At 45.4% G+C, this 23,762-nt stretch overlaps 1 protein-coding gene and 1 non-coding gene across 4 annotated transcripts in view; one reads left to right on the top strand and one right to left on the bottom strand.

The window, feature by feature from the left end:
- Positions 1-23,762, top strand: part of ARHGEF37 (Rho guanine nucleotide exchange factor 37) — a 75,116-nt gene that overhangs the window by 43,326 nt on the left and 8,028 nt on the right. For all 3 annotated transcript variants that reach the window (XM_024738278.1, XM_024738279.1, XM_024738280.1), the window contains 7 exons: positions 6,555-6,702; positions 14,812-15,011; positions 16,197-16,327; positions 16,990-17,094; positions 19,297-19,407; positions 20,071-20,400; positions 23,442-23,570. In XM_024738278.1, coding sequence (XP_024594046.1) covers positions 6,555-6,702; positions 14,812-15,011; positions 16,197-16,327; positions 16,990-17,094; positions 19,297-19,407; positions 20,071-20,400; positions 23,442-23,570 — 1,154 coding nt within the window. The remainder of the gene's footprint in view (positions 1-6,554; positions 6,703-14,811; positions 15,012-16,196; positions 16,328-16,989; positions 17,095-19,296; positions 19,408-20,070; positions 20,401-23,441; positions 23,571-23,762) is intronic.
- Positions 5,164-5,271, bottom strand: LOC112395214 (U6 spliceosomal RNA). Its single transcript, XR_003002324.1, has one exon. It is a non-coding gene; the product is annotated as a U6 spliceosomal RNA (small nuclear RNA).

Genomic DNA, 23,762 nt, shown 5'->3' with positions numbered 1-23,762 from the left:
AGGAGTTCCCACACAGGGTCCTATCATGGGAAGGCATCATGCTGTAGTCCAGTGTTGTCTAAAAGAAATGTAGTGTGAGCCAAATTTAAAGTTTTTGAGTAGCTACATTAAAAAAACTAAAGCAGGTAAAATTACTTTTAATGATATATCTCGTTTAACCCAATGTATCCAAAATAATATTTCAACATGTAATCAATATAAAACTTATTCATGATACATTTTACTTTTTTTTTGGTACAGTCTTTGCAATCTGGTGTCTTTTACACTGACAGCACATCTCAGTTGGGATTCTCCATATTTCAGGTGCCCAGTAGCCATCTGTGGCCGTGGCTTGCAGGTTGAGTGGTTTAGAGCAGGGGCCTTGGAGTCTGACTCACAAGGTTCTGCCACCCACAGCTCCTTCATGTCTCTGAGCTTCAGTTTCATGCCTTCTGCATGAAAATAGTACCCATTTCTGTGCCAACCATGACTGTGGGTACCTAACATGTAGTAGCCCTTTTTATTCTCATGACACTGTTACTTGTTGATTATTATTATTATTATCCCCATTTTACTAAAGGAAAACCCGAGACTCAGAGAGGTTAATTAACTTTCCTAAGGTCACACAGCTTGACCAGGCTGAGTCATGATTTGAACAGCTCTTTCAGACTACAGCCCCAGCTCTTGGCCTTCCTACCTCCCTTTCTCATTTCTCCCAACTAGAGGTAGAGTACCGTTTTGATACTGGGAGTAACTCTTTGTTGCTGTGACTTCTTTCCAATCTGTGACTAAGGAAGGACAAGAGGAGAGGAGATAAGTCTTTGGTGCCCCAAGCATTCCTGCCCGTTGGACAGCTCTGCTCTCTGCTCTAGGGGAGTTTGCCTTCCTCCACCCTTCAGTTACTGAAGTGACCCCTGCCTGTGGCCATGTACTGGTATGGTAAGGTTTCTTTGGCATTAGTTGCATTCCTGCAGAATCACCCTAGTAATGAAGAATATGGGAACTGCCCTAGGTTTTAGGGCTACGCCCAAGCTATCTCTTAGTGGGATCATCTCTGCAGCTGGCTGATCTCCCTATCATACACATTCTCCCTAGCTGCAATTTCAGGTAATCTTTCCTGGTCATGTTCTCCCTTGTTCTGGGGGCTTCTCCTGAGAGAGTTCTCTCTGAGGATTGGCTTGACCAGCACTGGGGAGAGGGTTTCGTTCCTGGGGTGGGAGTCTTGCTGTGGGAGCCTTTGCTGAGAGCTGGACGACGCTAGTCTAGGTATCATCTGATGTGTCTCAAGGGGGAGACTGTTGTATTTCACGGGTACAGTGCACAGCATTAGCAAGCAGTAGGGTCACCTGGGCTTCCCGTGGTCCGTGGCTTACTTGCCCTTTTGTGACTAATACATTTCTCTTCGCCCTCACCACTTTCCCCGAGATAGACAACCAAATACTCTTGCCTGGGTATTTTTAGTAGCCATCTAATAGCTATTCCTATTTCCATTTTGACTTCTGGTTTAGTCTCAGCATAGTATAGCTCTAATAGACTTTATTTTTTAGAGCACTTTTAGATTTACAGAAAAATTAATTAGAGGGAATTCCCAGTGGTTAGGACTCTGCACTTCCATTGCAGGGCAGAGGTTTGATCCCAGGTCGGGGAGCTAGGATCCCACAAGGTGCACAGCATGGACAAAAAAACAAAACAAAACAAAAGCAAAAAAAAACAAAAAGAAAAAATAAGTAGGGACTTCCTTGGTGACGCAGTGGATAAGAATCTGCCTGCCAAAAAAAAAAAAAAAAAAAAAAAAAAGAATCTGCCTGCCAATGCAGGGGACGTGGGTTCGATCCCTGGTCTGGGAAGGTCCCACATGCCGTAGAGCAACTAAGGCCATGTGTCACAACTACTGAGCCTGTGTGCCACAACTGCTGAAGCCTGTATGCCTAGAGCCCATGCTCCGCAACAAGAGAAGCCACTGCAATGAGAAGCCTGCACACCGCAATGAAGAGTAGCCCCCACTCGCCACAACTAGAGGAAGCCCACATGCAGCAGTGAAGACCCAATGCAGCCAAAAATAAATAAAATTAAATCTGTAAAAAAAAGAAAATTAAGTAGAAAGTACAGAAAGCTCCCATGTACCCCTCCCCCCACACAGTTCCCCTTATTATTAACACCTTGCCTTAGTGTGGTACATTTATTATAACTGACGAACGAATATTGATATATTATTATTGACTAAAGTCCATAGTGTACATTGGGGTTCACTCTGTGTGTTGTTCAGTTCTGTGGGTTTAGAATAATGTATAATGTATGACGCCACCATTACAGTTTCATACATAGTTTCCCTTATCTAAAAATCCTCTGTGCTCTGCCTGTTCATCCCTCCCCCAACCCCAACCCCTGGAAACCACTGCTCTTTTTACTGTCTCCATAGTTTTGCCTTTTCCAGAATGTCATATTGCTGGAATCATACAGTATGTAGCCTTTTCAGAGTTGCTTCTTTCATCTAGTAATATGCATTTAAGGTTTCTCCGTGTCTTTTCCTGGCTTGATATCTCATTTCATTTTTATCACTGAATCATACTCCATTGTATGGATATAGTGCAGTTTATTTATCCATTCACCTACTGAAGGACAAGTTGGTTGCTTCCAGGCTTTGGCAGTTATGAATATAGCAGTTATAACATTAGCATGCAGGGTTTTGTTTTTTTTTAATAAATTTATTTATTCATTTATTTATTTTTGGCTGCGTTGGGTCTTCATTGCTGCGCACTGGCTTTCTCTAGTTGCGGCGAGTGAGAACTACTCTTCGTTGCGGTGCGCGGGCTTCTCATTGCTTCTCTTGCTGTGGAGCACAGACCCCCCCGGCACATGGGCTTCAGTAGTTGTGGCACACGGGCTCAGTAGTTGTGGCTCTCAGGCTCTAGAGCGCCAGCTCAGTAGTAGTGGCGCACAGGCTTCGTTGCTCTGTGGCAAGTGGGGTCTTCCCAGACCAGGGCTCGAACCCATGTCCCCTGCACTGGCAAGCGGATTCTTAACCATTGCTCCACCAGGGAAGTCCATGTGCAGTGTTTTAAAAAGTCTTTTATTTAAAGTTTCTTTTTTGTTGTAGTAAAATATATATAACATATAAAATTTACCATTTTAACCATTTTTAAGTGTATAGTTTAGTGACATTAAGTACAGTCACATTGTTGTTCCACCATCACCACTGTTCATGTCTAGAACTTTTTCCTCATCCTAAACTGATGACCAGCCCCTGGTGGCCACTATTCTACCCTCTGTCTCTCTGAATTTGACTACTCTAGGTACCTCATATAAATGGAATCATATAGTATATGTATTTTTGTAACTGGTTTATTTCACTTAGCATGATGTCTTCAAGGTTCTTTTTACACTTTTTATCTTGAAATAATTTTAGACTTATAGAAAAGTTACAAAAATAATACAGAGAGCTCCTATATACCCTTCTTCCAGCTTCCCCTAATTTTTACATCTTACATATCCATAGTGCAATTATTAAAATGAGGAAATTAACATCAGTGCAATACTATTAACTCTACAGAACTTATTCAAATTTTGCCAGCTTTTTATTTTTCTATGCTGGGTCTTTGTTGTGGTGCGTGGGCTCTTTGTTGCGGCAGGCTTCTCTCTAGTTGTGGCACGCAGGCTCTCTAGTTGTGACACACGGGCTTAGTTGCCCCGCAACATGGGGGATCTTAGTTCCCCAACCAAGGATTGAACCCGCATCCCCTGCATTGGAAGGTAGATTCTTTTTTTTTTTTTGGAAGGTAGATTCTTAACTCCTGGACCACTAGGGACGTCCCACCCATTCATTTCTTTTTTTTTTTTTTTAATAAATTAATTTTAGTTATTTATTTATTTTTGGCTGCATTGGGTCTTCGTTGCTGCGCACAGGCTTTCTCTAGTTGCAGCGAGTGGGGGCTACTCTTTGTTGCGGTATGTGGGCTTCTCATTGCAGTGGCTTTCTCTTGTTGCGGAGCACAGGCTCTAGGCGCTCGGGCTTCAGTAGTTGTGGCATGTGGGCTCTAGAGCACAGGCTCAGTAGTTGCGGTGCACAGGCTTAGTTGCTTCGTGGCATGTGGGATCTTCCCAGACCAGGGATCTAACCCGTGTCCCCTGCATTGGCAGGCAGATTAACCACTGCGCCATCAGGGAAGTCCCTCACCCATTCATTTCTTTATTCAACTATTTATATAAGTATAAACTCATGGATATTTACTTTATTCCATGAGTCAGAATCCAGTACTATTAATATTCATTTTCTTGCTCAAATTTTACCAGCTTTGGCCATAGGGAACTCTTTCAAGTTGGCACCTGTGTCCTTTCAGTATGTCTCCAACAATTTGTGAGCACTTTCTTACTTTCTGACCCCACAAGATGTTCTAGGCTCATCTTGTATTTTCCCTGCCTCATCCTTGGAATCAGCTTTTTTCCTAGGAGCCTTGGTTCCTACCTTTGGAGAATGGTATTTAGACACCAGGTTCTAAGATCTAGGTGTGCTCATTGCTCCTGGGGTGTCATTGTTTCTAGGCCCTCTTAGCTGACAGAGTTAGGAAATATATGTATATATACCAACACATGCATGTACACATATCTACATTTCCTTCTGTATCTATCCATCTGTATTTATATATTTAAAATATTTAAAACCATGAGTTCCTACTGATAACCTCCAATTCCAGTCCAGCACCTCAGGGTTCTTTCTAGTCTTTTGCCTTTTCTTATTTGTAGCATCTTTCTGTGACAGGTAGAAATGACTGCCATTATCTTCAGTGTATTTACTTATTTGTTCGAAGTTAGTAGACACGTAAAATATTTTTTTATTATGTTATAATCAGCATTACTAACCTGTGCCTTTGTGAAAAATAGTTACGTTAATTTCTTCCTACACCCTTCAGTGTGGTTATGCTATTCATTTGTAATAGAATTAGGTTCATTCCTTATTGTTTGTATTCTATTTGAGGTTCCCCCTCCACATCCTGGTTGGTCTTAATTATATATTTATTTTGGGAGTATGTGAAACATTACCATGGTTCCAAGATCTGAGCTATATAGAAAGGTATATTCAGCGAAGCATTGCTCCCCTCTCATCCCTACTTCCCTGACCCATTCCCTGTTCTTTCCACCCTGTTCTATCTCCCCTTAAAAATAATCACTCTCATAAGTTTCTGATTTTAAAATATAGAACACTTCACAAATTTGCATGTCATTCATGTGCAGGGGCCATGCTAATCTGTCCTGTGTTATTCTACCTTTAATGTATGTGCTGCTGAAATTGAGCATGGGAATGATCCTTTTCAAACAGAAACCAGATCATGTCACCCCTGCTCAAAACCCTCCATTTGCTTTCTGCCACCATAAGAATAAAATCCAAACACCTTACTACACCTTACTTACTTTAAGGCCCTACATGATCTGGCTTCAGTTTCCTGTTTATTTTCTCTACTTTGTGCCCTTGCTCATTGTGTTCCAGCCACACCTGCCTTCTTGTGTCACCCACCTGTCAAGTGGTCACTTGCCTTCAGGTCTTTGCATTTGTCCTTCCCTAAGCCTGGTGCTGCTCTTCCCCCAGACATTCCTAGGGGTGGGTTCTTTTTTTTTTTGAATCACTTTCCCCCCTTGGTGTCCATACATTTGTTCTCTACATCTGTGTCTATTTCTGCAGGGCTGGGTTCTTTTGGTCTCTGATAAACATCCACGTCTTTATGGAGGTCTTTCCTAAATAGATCTCCTACCACTCTCTAACTCTTTATCTGGCTTTGTTTAGATTTATGGTACTCACCACTACCTGGCATATGTAATATATTTATTTATTGTCTGTCTTCACCACTAGAATATCAGCTCCATGAGGCAGGGTCATTGTTTTGTTCACAGAACTTAGAAGAGTGCCTGGCACATAGTCAGTAAATAAACAGTTGGTAAATTTTTGGTGAGTGAAGTTTGTGTCAGGTGTTTTACATGCGTTATTTGATTTAATCCTCGCAATGAACATTTGGAGGTGAGCACTATTTTTATTCCAGTCTATAGGTGAAAATATGGAGGGTTAGAGGGATCAAATACTCGCCCTAAATTACGCTACTGGGAAAGGGTTGGCTGGAGATCTGGCCTTACTTCTCTCTGACTCCAAAGCCCACGTTTGTGACTATCCATGCTGTGCTGTAGGGATTCTTTATAAACAGAGCATTTGGAGTTGTACTTGCCACACATAGTAATTGTAAAGATATAACATGAGTGTGTTTTGTAAACTATAAAGCACTGTCCAAATATGAGAATTATCAATATTTTTGCTCTAATTGTAGCTACCATTTATTAAATATAGACAGCGTACCAGTCTGAGCTCTACATCATTCTATTACTTAATCCTACAGCAGCCTTTTGAAAGTGAGATGAAAAAAATAGAAGCTCAGGAAAATGAGGTGACTTGCCCAAGGCACCAACGCTGGTTAAGCCTGGCAGTCTCACTCCAGAGCTGGAATGCTTAGCTGTGTCACTCACCGCCTCTCTGTCCTAAGCAAGAGGACATGCAGACATGCTTTTGAGAACTCCTTGTTGCTTTTCACTGTCAGGCAACTTATTCCTGGAATTCCAAGAGGAGTTGGAGCAAGTCTATAAAGTGTACTGTGCCAGCTATGAACAGGCCTTGCTGCTGGTGGAGGCCTACCGGATGGAGCCACGGCTGCAGCGGGAGATCCAGGACACCATTGAGGCAGTGCTGTGAGTATAATGACCCTTATGGACCCCGAGGTCAGAGGCTGTTAAAGTCTCATCCCTGCTTGGTGCTGCTCACACTGCTTCAGGAGTGTCCCAGTCAGACTAGGCTAGGCTATGCTGCAGAGACAAACAACTCCCAACTCTTTCAGTGGCTTCAACCAACAAGGTTTCTACCTTCCTTATGCTCCACTGCAGGTTAACTTGGGGCTCTTCATGTTGAGACTCAGGCTGACAGCAACTACTGTCTGGAATATTGCCAGTAACTTGGCAAAGGAAAACCGTGCTCGGGGTTCCTACACTGGTAACTAAATGCTGTTAGTCCAGAAGTGATATTCGTTGCTTCTCAAAATTCATGGGCCAGAACTTATCACATGGCTTCGTCCAGCTACCAGGAGACCAGGGCCTGCCATCCAGCCATGTGTTCAGAGGTGGAAAAGCAGAAACATTTGGTGAACAGCACTCGTGACTCCCATGGGGAGGGCAGTGAGATGGTGGGAACCATGTGGTGTAAGCCGCAGTGGCAGGAAACAGGTTTGTATCACCTGGGGGGACCTCTCGACAGATGGCTAGAGTCTTGCCCCATGGAAAAGGATCAGAACTGCTCTGGGTGGCCTCGCAGCCCAGAGCTGGCACCAGTGAGTGGGAGCTCCAGGTAGAGATATGTAGAAAAAAAATTTTTTTAATTAAAATTTTGAACGGGTAACAGTTGCATGTTTCAAAAGCTTTAAAACATCTGAATTTACACAGTAAAAAGACCTTTCCAACCCTGTCCTTTTATCCACCCAATTACTGCTCCTATCCACAAAGTTAAGGTAACCACTTTTAAATTACTTATGGATCTTAGCAGAGTTCCTGTATGCTATACAAGCAAATACAAATATATACTCTTATTTTCCCCCATCTTTTTAATGAAAGTTTGTAATTTTTTTTTCCCTTACATTATATCTTGGAGGTCTTTCCACTTCAGTATATACATGTATGATCCTCTGGACGGCCACGTATTCTTCTACTCTGTGGCTGTTCTGCAGTTTATTTAACTGGTCTCTGTTGATGAACATTGGTTTGTTTCTATTCTTTTCATATTACAGGCAGTGCTACAGTGATTATTCACAAACATATGTTATTTTACTGAGGTGCAAGTATATCTGTAAGTTAAATTTCCAGATGTGGAATTGCTAGGTCAAAGGAAGTATGTATTGATAATTTTGACAATATTGCAAAATTGCCCTCTGTAAAGGTTATACCAATTGATGTTCCCATGAGCAGCATATGAGGGTGTTTCTCCACAGCGTTACCAGCAGTGTGTTGTTAAACTTTAGAGTATTTACCACTGATAGGTGAAAAATGGCATCTCAGTAATGTTTCACTGTGCATTTATCTCCAGGAGAGGGAAGAGGTATGGGAACATATGTATATGTATAACTGATTCACTTTGTTATAAAGCAGAAACTAACACCATTGTAAAGCAATTATATTCCAATAAAGATGTTAAAAAAAAAGTTGATCATCCTTTTTTTTAATATTTATTTATTTTTTGGCTGTGTTGGGTCTTAGTTATGGCATGCCAGATCTTTTGTTGCAGTGCATGGGCTCTTCGTCGCGGCGCGCGGGCTTCTCTGTAGTTGTGGCGGGTGGGCTCCAGAGCGCGTGGGCTCTGTAGTTGTGGCACGCAGGCTCTCTTGTTGTGTCACTCGGCCTTTCTAGTTGTGACGCGTAGGCTCAGTTGCCCCACAGCATGTGGGATCCTAGTTCCCTGACCAGGGGTTGAACCCGCATTCCCTGCATTGGAAGCGTGGAGTCATAACCACTGGACCGCCAGGGAAGTCCCTTGATATCTTTCTATATATTTAAGAGGTATTTGTATTTCCTTGCCTGTGAATTTTTCTGCTTCTTTTCTGTTTTGAAAAGGCTTATATCTTCCCAAGGACAGGCTCATCAAATGAAGATAGATGAAGGTCATCCTCTGGAAAGCAGAGTAGAGTAGGAGGAACAGAAGTTATTATTGTTATTTCATCTAACTTAGACATTTCCTTTATACCCAAGAGAAAGACAGTGTAGGTTTAGGGCTTTGAAGTTTACATTATCTCATGTGGAGCCTCCTGCTACCTCTCCTCCTTCTCTTCCTTATCTTATCCTTACCCCTCTACTCCCTGAAGCCTCCTTTTGAAGTACCCATGTCCTAACCCATCCCAGCCTTCAAAAAAACCTACATTCATTTTCTCCTTTGCTTCCTTTGATCCCTTCATGGAACTTACAAACTTAGGCTTTTGCAAGGGTCACTAAACACATTTCTACAGGAGTGAGCAATGAGGAAAGCAAGATGCCAGATGTGGGACAAAAGGGAGTAGTGGAGAGTGTGGCAAACCAGAGCCAAGAGACCCTGTATAGAGTGCAGCTGCAGCCCAGCCTCGGCTGATTGTTGCTGTATCAAGTAGCTTTTGCTATATAACAAACCGACCCAAATATAGTGGTTTAAAGTATAAATCATCCCCAAAATATGCTTAAAGCAAACATTTATTTAGGTCACACTTATGCATGTTAGTGGTTTAGCTGGGCTCAGTAAATGATTTTTCTAGTCCTGGCTGAACACCCTCATGTGTCTGTGATCAACTGCGCGTCAGCTTTCCTGATGTTGGCTGGGCTCTCTTATGTATCTGGGACATACCAGCAGACTCAGCTCTGCCTTTTGAGATCTCGGCTTGGAATTGGCATGCTGTGCCAGACTCAAGGGGTGGAGAAGTATTCCCCATTTCTTGATGGGAGAAGCTTCAAAGTCATATTCAAAGGGTGTTGTTACAGAGAGTGAAATAATTGCAGCCTTTTTTTATAAACCATCTCCCTCAGTTGCCATGTAGAAATGTGATTCCACTGTGCCCAGATCCTCTGATCTTTCAAGAGAAACCAGAAACTTTGATGTAAGTCTCCCAAGTGTTAACTATTGGCATCTAGTTCAGACATGTTAGAAACACTATGTGGGGGGCCCTGGTTGGCACAGAGGCTGCTGTTTGTCATGTCTTCTGCACTCAGGTCTTTTTCAGCCAGGCAAGTCCAGGCTTTTCTCATGGGCTTTGACGCCAAGCTGCCTGGCAGCGGATCGGGCTCTGCCCCTTATTCACCTTGGCAGAGCCATTTCGTGTCTCAGAACCTTGTTTCCCTACATGTGGAGTGGGAGTAATAACAACAGCTCATGAGGACATAGACTCACTGCATGCAAGTAACACGCAAAAATTCCCAGCAATTTTGGTTACCTTGGCTAGGCAAGGATTATGCTTCACTGAGACCACACTGTGGTTCTCAGCTCTGTTGGTCCCAACGCCCCCTTTTTATAACAAACATTAAATAAATTTATTATCCTGAGTTATATTCTGAAAAAGAAAATTCTCCTGCCTATATACATAACTGAAAAAAATCAATATAATGGCTTAACTATAATTAAAGGAGAAATAAAAGGAAAATAATTTCTAATAAAGTAATATGTATTTCAGTGTGCAAATGCTTGTGTAACACTACACTAGAAAATATTATGAAGCAATCAGATTCTTGTACCCACTTATAATAAATAAGCTTGGATTTAAGCAAAGAAGAGTCAGAAGCCATTGTGTACGAGAAGTACAGAAAAAGAAAAGAGCAGAGAATGTGTGTACCCTGCAATAACAGTGAGCAATGATAACAAACTTGACTTCCTTGTGTATGATAAGAGAAAGAAGGAAATAACGTAACTGAAGTAGGGATAACATTACATACTGGGAGGCAGAGGAAATGAGGAAGGATTATGTTCCTGCAAATGACCTCGGTCTTATTTATAAAAGGTGTGTCATGGTAATTCCCAGCGTTAAGATATGTGACAGGTTGGAGTCCAAGTGTCACAAAAATATGTCAGTTATTGACATCGCAGCCCATTGCAAGGCATTCATTCAGTCTCTGAATGTTGAAGAGGGGCACATGAAATGTAGAAAGATTCTCCATAATGCAGGACTGTCCTTGCAGGATAGCCTGCATCCCTGGGTCCCTGCCAACTAAATGCCTGCAGCACACCAGAGCCTACAAGTTTCAAAAATGCCCTCAACAAAATGCTCTGGTCTAATGTTCCAGCAGGAATGACATTCTTTCTGTCATCCAAATTTTATTCTGTAGATTTACAGGCAGACAGAAAATAGACTTCCCATGGGAAAGTGTAGACACTGGATGGATGGATGGATGGATAGATAGATAGATAGATAGATAGGTAGAAAGAATGAATTTTTGAGGGGCTCCTGCTATACATGCTGCTCTAGAACTTTTGATCCCTTCCCTCTTGAAACAATAATCCTGCCTTTCTTGTGCTGATGATCATGGGACTCTTCTGGAGTTTGGCCAGCTAGAATCACACCAGCCATAAATGGTTCTTTCTCATCCAGGTAAGATAGATGGTACCATCTAATTAGATCTTTGTGATTCTAAAATATATGCCACCTCCCACTTTTTATTTGGATGGGTGAGTGGGTGGGGTGTCTAGTTTATCCTGTCTCTCTTTCCCCCCGCCCCCCACTTTGTTTTTGGCCTCACCGTGTGGCATGCGGAACTTTCCTGACCAGGGATGGAACGCTCGCCCCCTGCAGTGGAAGCGTGGAGTCTTTGCACAGCTTGTGGGAATCTCAGTTCCCTAACCAGGGATTGAACCTGGGCCATGGCGGTGAAAGCCCAGAATCCTAACCACTAGGCCACCAGGGAACTCCCAGTTTATCCTGTCTTTTAAGGCAGCGCTTCCCACCTGGGGGCCAAGGGACTCAAGGCTTGCCCTTGTAGCCGGCAGGAAGCTCTGCCTTAGGGAGACCGTTCTAGTGGCATAGTTTTCAGGGCGAGGAGGCTGCTTACAGAGGTGGATCAGTCCAGCACAAAGCATCTGCAGTTCTACAACTGAGGCAGAGTGTTTGGAAAAGGTAGATGACATGTTTTCCTTTACTGGCATTTTTAATTTGTTTTAAATTTAAAAGTAACATGTGGTTATTGAAAAAAGAAATTTCAAACAATACACAGGTATATAAAGTAAAAAGTCCATTCCCCTTTGGTCTTCCGTTTCCCCATCCCTCCCCCTAGTAAACATTTTCCATCCGAACTCTATTCTGTATATTTACAGACAGACAGACAGGAAATAGACTTTCCATGGGAACATCTAGCTGTTGGATGGATGGATAGATGGATGGATAGATAGATAGGATGAGTGAATGAATGATTGAATATTTTAAGGGGCTCCTACTCTACATGCTTTTCTAGAACTTGCTTTTTCACTTAATCATGGCCATGAATAAATATCTTTTCAGGACAATATGAACTGCTCTACCATGTTCTTTTTAATGACTGCATAGAGTTCCTTCCTAGGGTAGCTCATAGTCTGTGGTCTATTTAACCATTCCCTATTGGTGTATATTTGGATTGTTTCCGAAATTTTACTGTCATAAATAGAGTTGCTGAATAACTTCTACCTTTATCCATGCTCACTTGAGTTGATATTTCTTTTTTTTATATTTTATTTTTGGCTGTGTTGGGTCTTTGTTGCTGTACGTGGGCTTTCTCTAGTTGCAGTGAGCGGGGGCTGCTCTTCCTTGCGGTGCGTGGGCTACTCAGTGCAGTGGCTTCTCTTGTTGCGGAGCACGGGCTCTAGGTGCACGGACTTCAGTAGTTGTGGTGTGAGGGCTCAGTAGTTGTGGCTCACAGGCTCTAGAGCACAGGCTCAGCAGTTGTTGCGCACGGGCTTAGTTGCTCCGTGACGTGTGGGATCTTCCCAGACCAGGGCTCGAACCTGTGTCCCCTGCATTGGCAGGCGGATTCTTAACCACTGTGCCACCAGGGAAGTCCTTGAGTTGATATTTCTGGGTAGATTTCTAGAGTAGGATTGAGGGAATAAAGGGTTTGTACATTTCACAAATTGCCAAACTGCTCTCTAAAAAGATCCCACCAGAGATTCCCCTGGTGGCACAGTTGTTAAGAATCCACCTGTCAATGCAGGGGACACAGGTTCGAGCCCTGGTCTGGGAAGATCCCACGTGTCGCAGAGCAACTAAGCCCGTGCGCCGTAGCTACTGAGCCTGCACTCTAGAGCCTGCGTGCCTAGAGCCTGTGCTCCGCAACAAGAGAAGCCACTGCAATGAGAAGCCTGTGCACTACAACGAAGAGTAGCCCCCGCTCGCTGCAACTAGAGAAAGCCTGTGTGCAGCAACAAAGACCCAACGCAGTCAAAAATGAATAAATAAAATTAAAAAATAAAATAAAGTAAAAAGATCCCACCAACTGATACTCCCACCAAGAGAATGTAAGAGGGCTGGTTTCCCCATACTCACCCAACTCTGGGTGAGCCTTTCAATTTTTGTTGCCTATCTGAAAGGCGGAATAAAGAGTTTTCTTCAACTTACCTTAGAAAGGCTGTAAATTAAGAGGCAGCTGTAATTCTGTAGTTACTCCTTGATGGTTGTGGAGAAGAGATGTAATCATCTCTTTGAAGACCCCCCTCCCCTCTGTCACCTCTGATTTGTAAGGTGACAGTTGTCCCTTTCCCATGGAAAGTAAGCCCAGAGGACAGAGTTTTGCAAATATCTGGTGACTGTTTCCACCTCTCCTGCCCACAGTCAGCCAAGCACTAGGCAACCCTTGGTGAGAGCAGATGGTCAGCATAGGCATGTCCTGACAGGTAATCCCACCCCTGCATCCCAACCCCCTGCAACTAATGGAGGGCCCCCCACCTGCTCTGTCTGTTCCTAGCCTCGTGGCTGATCTTTCCTGGACATTCGATCTAGAGATTTTTCCATAGGAAGAAGAGCAAGAGGCAAGGGTACCGTGGAGAGGAGGCCAGATAATAGTCATGAGAAACATTTGTGAGTCTTCGTGGAGGAGGCATGCTTAGACATTGTGGTTTGAAAACCTTGTGGGTTTCTGAGAAGGTGGGTCTGAGGGCTACTGGTCATGATCAAGGAAAGACTGTTGGAGCCTTGTCCCCGATGCTGTTGACTTGGGCACTCTTTCTGCAACTTCCAGACATCATCAGGAAGGGGACTAGCAATAATCATCTATGCATCAAATGGTGCATCTGGAAGGGACCTTGACACTATCAGTTCCTGTGTTTTGTTTTATATTTTACTTTTTTAAATGAAAAATTTCAAACTTATAGAAAAATAGAATAATGTAATGAACACTCACACACCCACCACCTGAAATTAACAAGTATTAATGTCTGCTGTTTGCTGTATCTAATTTTATGCTATACACTTTACATGAAATTACAGATAATTACGACGTTTTACCCTTAAATACATCTCTAAACATTAAGTTCCTATGATTTAAATTTTAAAAAACTTTTTTTGGGGGGTGGGCCATGCTGCACACCTTGCGGGATCTTAGTTCCCCCACCAGGGATCAAATCTGGGTGGGCCCACGGCAGTGGACTGCCTGGGAATTCCCAAGTTCCTGTGATTTTAAAAGCTTTTCTTTTTTAAAGCAGCAGAACCATTTTATTAAGTGAAATATTCTGTGCATGTCCAACAGATGGAGTTGTGCTTGAGACATATCCAAGTGGAGATTTCAAGTAGGCAGTTGACCGTGTGTGTCTGGAGCTCTGGACAGAAGTAGGAAGTGGAGATATGGGTTTGGGATGTGTTTAAAGCCATAGAACTAAATGAGGTCAGTAAGAGAGTGAGTGGAGAGAGAAGGAGGAGAGGAGGCCCCAGGCACTCCAGCATTGGAGAGAAGCCAGCAGAGGAGGCCAAGAGAGCGGCCTGTGGGGTGAGAGAAGCAGGACGAAGAGTGTCTCTGGGGCCAAAAGAAGAAAGTGTTTCAAGAAAGAGAGAGTAGTCAGCTGTGCCTGCTGTTGAGAGACTGAGTAAGCTGAGGGCAGAGAACTGACCATTAAATTTAGTACAGATGGGGAACCAAGGCCCAGAAAAAGGTAAAGTGAGAACTAGAAGCACCCATCTAACATATAGACCTCACAGATTACAGATGAGGAAACTGAGGACCACAGAAGGAGGGTGACTTGCCTGAGATCACACAGTGAGTTAAATGGCAGAGCTGGGACTAGAGCCCAGGCCCCTTGGTGCCCCCAAGGGTGGACTTGACCTACCTAACACCAGCCTTCTCCCTCAGGCCTCAAGCTGGATCCTCAGGCCTCAGTTTCTTGCTGGTAATTCCTTTGCAGAGGATTACCAAATACCCATTGCTGCTGCAGAAAATTCTGGAGAACACACTCCCTGATGCCAGTGCCTACCCTGTCCTTCAGAGGGCTACCTCTGCCCTCCAGGACGTGGTCACCAACATCAATGAGTACAAGAGGCGCAAAGAAGTGGGTAAGGACTGGGGGCATTTAGGCGATACATGAGTGAGAATGCTTCTAGTTCCAAAAAACTCATCTCAAACTGGCTTCACCAGTAAAAGGAATATAGTAGCTCATGTAACCCACAAGTCCAGAAGTAATGTGGGCTTAAGTAGGGTTTGATCAGGGTGCTGGCATCATTTCCCTGCAATTCTCTTGTCTCTGGCCTTTACTATGTGTCACCTTCCTTTTCAGGCTGGCCTCCCTCATAATAGTAAAGGGCTATTGCTGTCCTAAGACTCACATCTGCACACCACATTCTCCAGGATAAGATGGGCCCTTTCTCCCCTTAGCTGTAAAAACTAAATTGGAGTTTCACTCTGATAGGACTCATTTGAGTCATATGCTCACCCTGAACCAGTTGCCATGGTTAGGGGAATGCCATGAACTGATTGGCTTCAGCCTGGGTTATGTGCCCTTCTTTGAACCTATCACTGTGGCAGGGGATGAGGGGATTATGTGAATTGGCTTATAACAGTCAGCACCCACCCCTTCAACTAAAGTGGAATCAATCTTATCTAAACCACATGTCTGCTATACTAAGCAGAAATGAATACTGGGGAGGCAAAGAGCTGTGTATTTATCAGAGGTGAGGGTAAGAGGAGAAAGTGGGGAGGTTGCTGCCTCTGAAGTTGTTAAAACAGAAAGGTCTGGAAAGTGAAGCAGTGTCCCAAGTAGATGAAAAACTCAGTTGCACAACTCAGACCGTATAGTAATGATAATTTAGCTAATGTTTACTAAAGGCTAACTATGACATGTTTTTTTCACTCATTATCTTGTTTGATCCTTACGATAGCCCTGAGGTTGGCAATGTTAGCCCCATTTCACAGTTGGGTAAAATGAGAGCTTAAGTCATTTGCTCCAGACCTGTCATCTTATGTGATCTCCTAGCAATCCTGTGAGGTGGCTAGCCTCATTTACAGATGAGGAAACTGAGGCCTAAGAAGTCAAGCAGGCAGGAAGCTCTTCAGTCAGGGTGCTCACATCAGAGTGAGGGCTCTGAGCCCTGCGCTCTTCCTCCGAGATTCAGCATTCTTATGGATGTGACTCTGACATTTGAGAAGAGGGCCCAAGAGATGCCTTGCCAGGTATGTCAGGGGCTCTTGCTTTCCCGGGTCAGCTCTGGTTCCTGTGCCCTCCTTCTCTTCTGTTGGTGCAGCCTCCAAGTACACCAAGGTGGAGCATCTGAGCCTCCGGGAGCGACTGGCCCGCATCAATATGCACACCCTTTCCAAGAAGACCACCCGGCTGGGCCAGCTGCTGAAGCAGGAGGCGGGGCTCGTACCCAAGGTGAGCACGGACAGGAGGAAGGGTGGTATCCCAGCCATCCCAACGGGCAAGACTGTGCAGTGCGGGGTCTTAGACTCCTTTCGGAGATGAGGAAACTGAGGCTGAGGGAGTGAACTTCCAGCATGCGTAGCCAGGACGAGGCAGAGTAGGCGCCGCCACTTGATTCTGGAGAGCCAGGGTGGGGCTTTCTCCTCTGCATCTTGTGCTGCTCTTTCTCTGGGGTCTCTTGATACAGATAGGAGATGTCTGGGTCTTGGCAAGGAACCAGCCTTGAATAGGTACTAGTAGCAGCTCAGGTGGATTGAGTACTTACTCTGAACCAGGCATTAATGGATCCACGCAATGAAGTAAGTTCATACTGTTCCCATATTGCAGATGAGGAAACAGGCTCAAAGAGAGTAGAACACTTGTCTAAGTTCACACAACCAGGAAGCAAGTGAACCAGGACTCACGGGCTCTTGTGTCTGATTCCATTGTCTGAATACAGAACCAGCAAGCTGCACTTACTGCCTCTAACTGTCCCACTCAGTTTTGGGGCTGGAGGAACTGGCTCTGGGGGGTGGGTCTGTGGAAAGGTGGTCCCTGGTAAGGACTTGGGAAATGGGTGTACACTGGCCCCATGTGGATGTTCTCGGCCCTCATAAGCATAACTTTACTCTCAGACAGAAGACAAGGAATTTGATGACTTAGAAGAGAGTTTCCACTGGGTGTCGCTGTGTGTGACTGAGCTGAAGAACAATGTGGCTGCGTACCTGGATAATTTGGAGGTGAGGATCCTGTGGTTAATAGTGGGAAGGGTGGGGCGGGGCTGGGATCCCTGGGCAGGAGTCATGCAGGGCCCATTGAACAAGCTGACAAAGACACCAACTTCAGGAACCAAATGGAAGAGGTCATACAGTTGCTGGCTGGAGGCCAGAAGAGGGGCCGTTCGCAAGCACTCCTCAGCCCACAGGTCATCTGACTGGGGCACCTTCTGAGTTCATTGAGTTCTCAGCGGGGCCGTGTTCTCACTGGGTAGGGTCAGAATTCACTGGAATCAGAGCCCTCCGGAGGGAGAGCAGGGGTGACAAACACAGGTGCTCAAAGGGACCAGGCAGGTAATATTGTTGACTGAAGTGTGCAGGTGTATAAGGCCTATTGTCTATTTATGAGACTTTTTTGGTAGAGTTCAGTATGTAGTAATAGTTGGAGTGTGAATGACCAAATAAATGCATGAATGGATAAAATGAAAGGGGTGAGGTATTCCTTGGCTCACAGGAGTTGTTACTGTGCGGGAGTGTGGACCCAGTGCTGCCAGTTCTTCTGATTTTAAGGAAGAAGAAAACTGGAAATTCAGACCTTTAGGTGAAATCTCACCATGTGTTCATGTGAGCAGCTAATTAACTAAGAATTTAAATGTTATGTGGGCCCAAGAAAATATATTTCTGCAAACCACATTCAGACCACAGGAGCACTAGTTTGCATTCCCATCCAGCACATCACTTTCCTTTCACCAAAATTCCCCTTTCATTCTTGTCATGGATGCTGACTCATTCCATCCACTCTGTCCCTTTTGCATGGTTTTGTTCTCAATCACGTCCATTTGCACAAACCAGCTCAGTCAGACGATAACAGGCTCTTTGGATAATAGGATTTGGGGTAGCATTATTGGAAGTATGTAGAAGGAGGGAGGTTGTAGTTCTACGTTCCTCACTGTGGGGCACATTCCCTGCTTGTTCCTGCTCCATCTTGGGCCCCCCAGAGGAAAGATCTGGACAGCACAGTGAGGCAGAAGAGGAAGGCCCTCAGAGAAAGAATGGAGGGGCCCTGAAAGAGAGAAACCAGAGGCCCATGAGAGACACATCTGGCTTTGCAGAGCAGAACAGATATTTGGAAGCATTAAGGCTGTATTTCCGTAAATGCAGGACTTACACGACAGATACAGTGTTGACATGGAATCCCACAGTGAGAAAATGACTCTCTCTTTTAATCCTCAGAGTCCAGGAAAAGCCTCTTTTTCTGACATGTCTTAAATAAACAGGCAGAACAAGTCTCCGGCTGGAAACCTTCATCAGGCCATCACGCCCAGACAGAACTTAATAGCATTGTTTTTATAGCAGTTATTCTTACATGCTTATTTATGGCAATTATTACTGGCTTTCCCTTTATGGGAATATCATAAGATGGTTTTTTTTTTTTTTGGCCGTGCCATGTGGCTTGCAGGATCTTAGTTTCCCGACCAGGGATTGAACCCAGGCCCTTGGCAGTGAAAGCACGAAGTGCTAACCACTGAACCACCAGGTAATTCCCCATAAGGTGGTTTTTTTTAATGCATTGATTTAAATAGGGATGCTAGGTTGATTTAAGGAAAAAATTTTTTTTAATTTAATTTTATTTTTTTATACAGCAGGTTCTTATTAGTTATCTATTTTATACATATTAGCGTATACATGTCAATCCCAATCTCCCAATTCATCACACCAGCACCCCCACCACTTTCCCCCCTTGGTGTCCATACGTTTGTTCTCTACATCTGTGTCTCTGTTTCTGCCCTGCAAACTGGTTCATCTGTACCATTTTTCTAGGTTCCACATATATGTTAATATACGATATTTGTTTTTCTCTTTCTGACTTACTTCACTCTGTATGACAGTCTCTGGATCCATCCATGTCTCTACAAATGACCCAATTTCGTTTAAGGAAAAATATTAATAGAACTCGAGGAACATGGACATGGCAAAAAAAATCACAAAGGAGATATGTAAATGTGTGAAGTTGAGGCAGCACTGAATAGGGAGAAAGATGTTGGCTCAGTCTAAGGAGGAACTTTCTAATCACCTAAGTTGTGCAAGGATAGAATAGGCTGTGTGCAGTCACAGGGAGGGTGTGCAGACAGCCTGGGCACTTCTTCCGGTCTGTGGTGGAGGGGGATTCAGGTGTGAGATGGTGACGACGGGACATGATTGGCTCTCTCATTTGACCCCGTCTAGGCTTTCCTCCGCTTCCGGCCCCAGGAATACGATCTGGACATCCCTGGGGGGCCTGTGGTGCAGTACTGTTACCTGGCAAGAGACCTGCAGCTCCAGGCCTTCCCTGAGTTTGTGAGCGGAACTTCTCCTTTCTTTTTTTAGGCAGGTGGCAGAGCCTATAAGAATAATATTTAGAAGCCAGGCCTTTTCCACGACTGTCACATCCATAACAGTCCTGGGTAGTCAGCAGGGCAGATATTATTATTAGTGCATTTTCCTGATGAAAATAGCCCCAGCTAGCGTTTACTGACCCTTGTTATCTGCCAAGCACTGTGCTAAATCTACATTCTTTCCCTCATTTAATCCTCACAACACAGCTTACAGGGTAGATACTATTAATAGCTCCATTCTGCAGATGAGAGCTTGAGGCTCAGAGAGGGTGACCTCCCAGGTTATTCAGATGGTCAATGGCAAGGATCTGTGCCCCAAGAACTATGCTTTTGACCACCATTCCATACAAAATTTGTCAACATCTGTGCACAGTAACCGGATTAAGAAGTGGCATATATATTGAATACTTATTCTGTGCTAGGCACTCTGCTTGTTACATACATTGTCCCTACTTTTCAGATGGGCACATTGAGGCCCAGAAAGGTTGGATGTCGTGCTAGAGGTCACAGCTGGTCAGTGAGGGTGGGACTGGAGCCCAGTCCTGCCACATCCAAAGCCCCTTCTCCCTGTGCCCCGCCCTCTGCCACCTCCTTCCTCAACTCCCAAGTTCACCTCTCCCCACAGAAGCAGCGGCTGGAAGCCCTGGTGTGGCAGCCATTGTGCAGCCTGGCCAAAGCCTTGGCCGGCCCTCAGAATCTGATCAAGAAGCGTCTGGACAAACTACTGGACTTTGAGAGGGTGGAAGAGAAGCTGTTGGAGGTGGGCAGCATGACCTATGAGGAAGAGGCGGCCCGGCACATGTACGAGGCACTCAACTCCCTGCTAGTGGCTGAGCTCCCACAGTTTAAGCAGCTGGCCGTGCGGTGGCTGGGCCAGATCCTGTGCACATTTGTGACCCTCCAGAGGGACCTTGCAAAGCAAGTGCTGCAGAGGGCAGAGGGCAGCTTGGCCCAGGTAAGGCCTCTGGGACTGGGGTGCCCCTGGGGTATAGCCAGGCAGGGCCTGGTCGCCCCTTCAGCTAGCTGTTTGCAGGGCTGGTCTGGGCCTTCCAACAGGTGCTTAGGAGGAGGTTGTGGGGACCTTCTGGATCTCTCTTATGCCTGTTCTCCCTCCATTAATAGAGTCAGATCATGAAAGCAAGGGTGGAACTGGGACTCCAGGCCACTCTCAGGCTCTGGGACTCAGAAGCACAGGAGACTCTGCTGGGAAAATACAGGCCTTGGGGCCACTCCCTGGAGTGTACTAGAAGTAGGTAACAGACGGGACTTCCCTGATGGTGCAGTCGTTAAGAATCTTCCTGCCAATGCAGGGGACACGGGTTCAAGCCCTGGTCCGGGAGGATACCACATGCCGCGGAGCAACTAAGCCCGTGTGCCACAACTACTGAGCCTGCGCTCTAGAGCCTGTGAGCCACAACTGCTGAGCCCACGTGCCACAACTACTGAAGCCTGTGCGCTTGGAGCCCGTGCTCCACAACAAGAGAAGCCACCGCAATGAGAAGCCTGCACACTGCAGCGAAGAGTAGCCCCAGCTCGTCGCAACTAGAGAAAGCCTGTGCCCAGCAACAGAGACCAAATGCAGCCAAAACAAAACAAAACAAAACAAAACAAAAAGAAGTAGGTAACAGAGAAGACAGGGTCCTTTCTACACAGTCAGGAGTAAATGTCTCAAGCTGTGCTCCTGCCACTGTTACTACTTCTAGCAGCTGCCTCCTTGTGAGCCCTTATGGTACATCTGTTTGGAACACTTTCCATATATTGTTTCACTTAATCCTCACAATAACCCTACAGAATAGGTATTATTATTATTCTCATTTCAAAAGGAAGCCAGGGCACAGAGGTTAAGCAGCTTGCCCAAAGGCACACAGCTAATAGCTCAGTTTGAATCCTGGCAGTTCAACTTCAGAGCCTGGGCTCTGAACCATAGCGCCTGACAGCCTGTAAAAGGAGCTGTCTGCTGAAAGCATAAATAGGTCACAAAGAGGTTTAGACAAATCTCCAAGTGCAAACTTTGATTTTAGAATTTTGAAGATTGGGTTGGTATAGGAAAGAAATCTCTCTCTGATATCAACATCAGAGCTTAATGGCCTGTGGATCTAAGCTCTGGAGAAATTTCAGTACTGCTCATACCACATGCTGTCTCCTGTGCTTCATGTGCCCCAGCTCAGCTTTCCCCATCCAATCTGTTGCATAAAAATTCCTCTAAAATTTGCCACCCACCCCCATCACTACCTTTACAGCCCATAGTCCCCCTCTGCATCTGCAGCCTCCACTTCCAGTGCACCACTTCTGAGTGTGACCACGGTCCCTTTGCACAAACTCCTTCTTCAGCCTGGAATGTCCCTCCCTGTTGCCCCCATGCCTTTCGCAGTGCCTGGCCTATGGTGGGGCCTGCCCAGATATGTGACAAATGAATGAATCTCTCCATGAAGCTCTCAGAATCCCCCTCGTCCAGGTGGGAGAACCCACCTTCCCATCCTCTGTACCCCAGCAGCCCTTAGGATGTGCTTCTGCTAAGCACTTATCAGAGCCTGCCTCCTACTGGCCTGATGGATGAAGCCGGTTCCCCTCATTGAGCTTTTCTTCTTTTTGGCCCTCACAGCATTTAGTACAGAGTTCTGTCTCAGACACTCTTTTTGAGTTAAGCCTGAACCATCTGCAAAAAGAAGCATTGCTCTTTCCTGAAGGCAGAGGGTAAATTTGATTAGATGATCTTTTCATTCTTCTCTCACCCTCTAGTTTTCTGTCCAGGGGAAGTCAACTTCATAAGAGCAGAAAGAGGGCATTTCTCTTTTTCTTTTTCTTTCTTTTGGGGGGTGGGGTGGGGCTGCGCCATGTAGCATGCGGGGTCTTAGTTCCCCGACCAGGGATCGAACCTGTGCCCCCTGCATTGGGAGCAGAGTCTTAAACTCTGGACCGCCAGGGAAGTCCCAGAAAGAGGACATTTCTTGATTGATCCTGTAATACAGAATCTTAGGGCCTGTCAATGATTGATGCCAGCTTCCTGTGTGTGTCGCATGGCCCATTCACCTGGACAGTCCTGTGGAGCCTGGGAAAGGCCCACATGGTAGAACCTCAATCTGTCTTCATCCTGGGGGTAGGGGAAAGGCTCTGAGCTAGAATGAAGCGTGGTGATTTTGGTGACCAGCAGAGAGGACATGTCTCTGTTAGCTGTGGGGCCCTGGTCACTCCTAGGCTGTCTGATGAGAATGCAGGAGATGACCAACAGGGCCAAGGTCCCGGGATGCACCATCATTCAGAGCTCCTCGGGTTCCAAACCAGCTCAGGCATAAAGACCTGTATAACTGGGAGGCCAAGGAGGGGATCAAGCCTCGGGCCCAGCTGCAGTCAGTGTTGCCTAGCTGCAGTCAGTGTTGTCGAAGCTCTGACTTTCACTCCATCTCCTGGCTGTTTCCCTCTCTGGGTTGGCTTTATTGTCAAGCAGGCCTTTTCTGCAAAGTTGGAGAGAGTGGCTGCCAACAGCTCTAAGCGTTTACCTTTACATCTCAGAATCTAAGAGTCACCCTCTCATTCTCAGCCTTCACGTACTAAATCTGATGGGAGTGGGAGTTAGGGATTGACATGTACACACTGCTATATTTAAAATAGATAACCAACAAGGACCTACTGTAAAAAATAAAATTAAAATGAAAAAGTAAAAAATAAATTAAAAAATTAAAAAAAAAATCTGATGGGTGGTTTCCAATTGGCCTTGCTCTGCTCCACTGTCTACTCCCTGACCGATCACAGTGCTTAGGAAAAGGGATGCCATGACAGCCAGTCCTGTGGTCAGGCACCAGGAGGGGCAATACCGCTGGACCCCCAGAGAAGGACGCTTCCTTAAAGGAAGGTGGGGCAGTAGCCAGGCCAAAACAACAGCTGACCAAGACATAAAGGGCCATCCTAACACATCTAGGGCTGGAGTGTGGCTGTCAGGGTCTCCCTGTGCCCTCTCTCCCAAGGAGGGCTCTGATGACAGTGTCTGTCCCCACCTAGCTTCCCCACCACCACATCTCTGATCCAGCCTTCAGGAAGCTGGTGGAGGATGCACTGGGCCAGACCAGTCATCAGCTTCACGCCTTTCAAGAGAACTTCGAGAAAGTGCTGCCACCTCCCACCACACAAGTAAGTGTCCCTCCTTCCCCTGCAAAGACTATCCAGGTCTTCACCTGCCAGTGGAGTGAGGTCAATCCCCTATTTCCTTTCCCTTTTCTTGTCCCAGTGTTCCTCCCCCTCTCCTTTCTCTGTGAGCTGGGGGTGGGGGTCGGGTGGGAATCTCACACACACACACACACACACACGTGCTTTTCATGGCCA

This window comes from Neophocaena asiaeorientalis, unplaced genomic scaffold (genome assembly GCF_003031525.2).
Source record: "Neophocaena asiaeorientalis asiaeorientalis breed wild unplaced genomic scaffold, Neophocaena_asiaeorientalis_V1.1 scaffold404, whole genome shotgun sequence".
Lineage (NCBI taxonomy): Eukaryota > Metazoa > Chordata > Mammalia > Artiodactyla > Phocoenidae > Neophocaena > Neophocaena asiaeorientalis.
The sequence above is the reverse complement of the archived record's forward strand: the minus strand, read 5'-3'. Positions and strand labels throughout refer to the sequence as shown.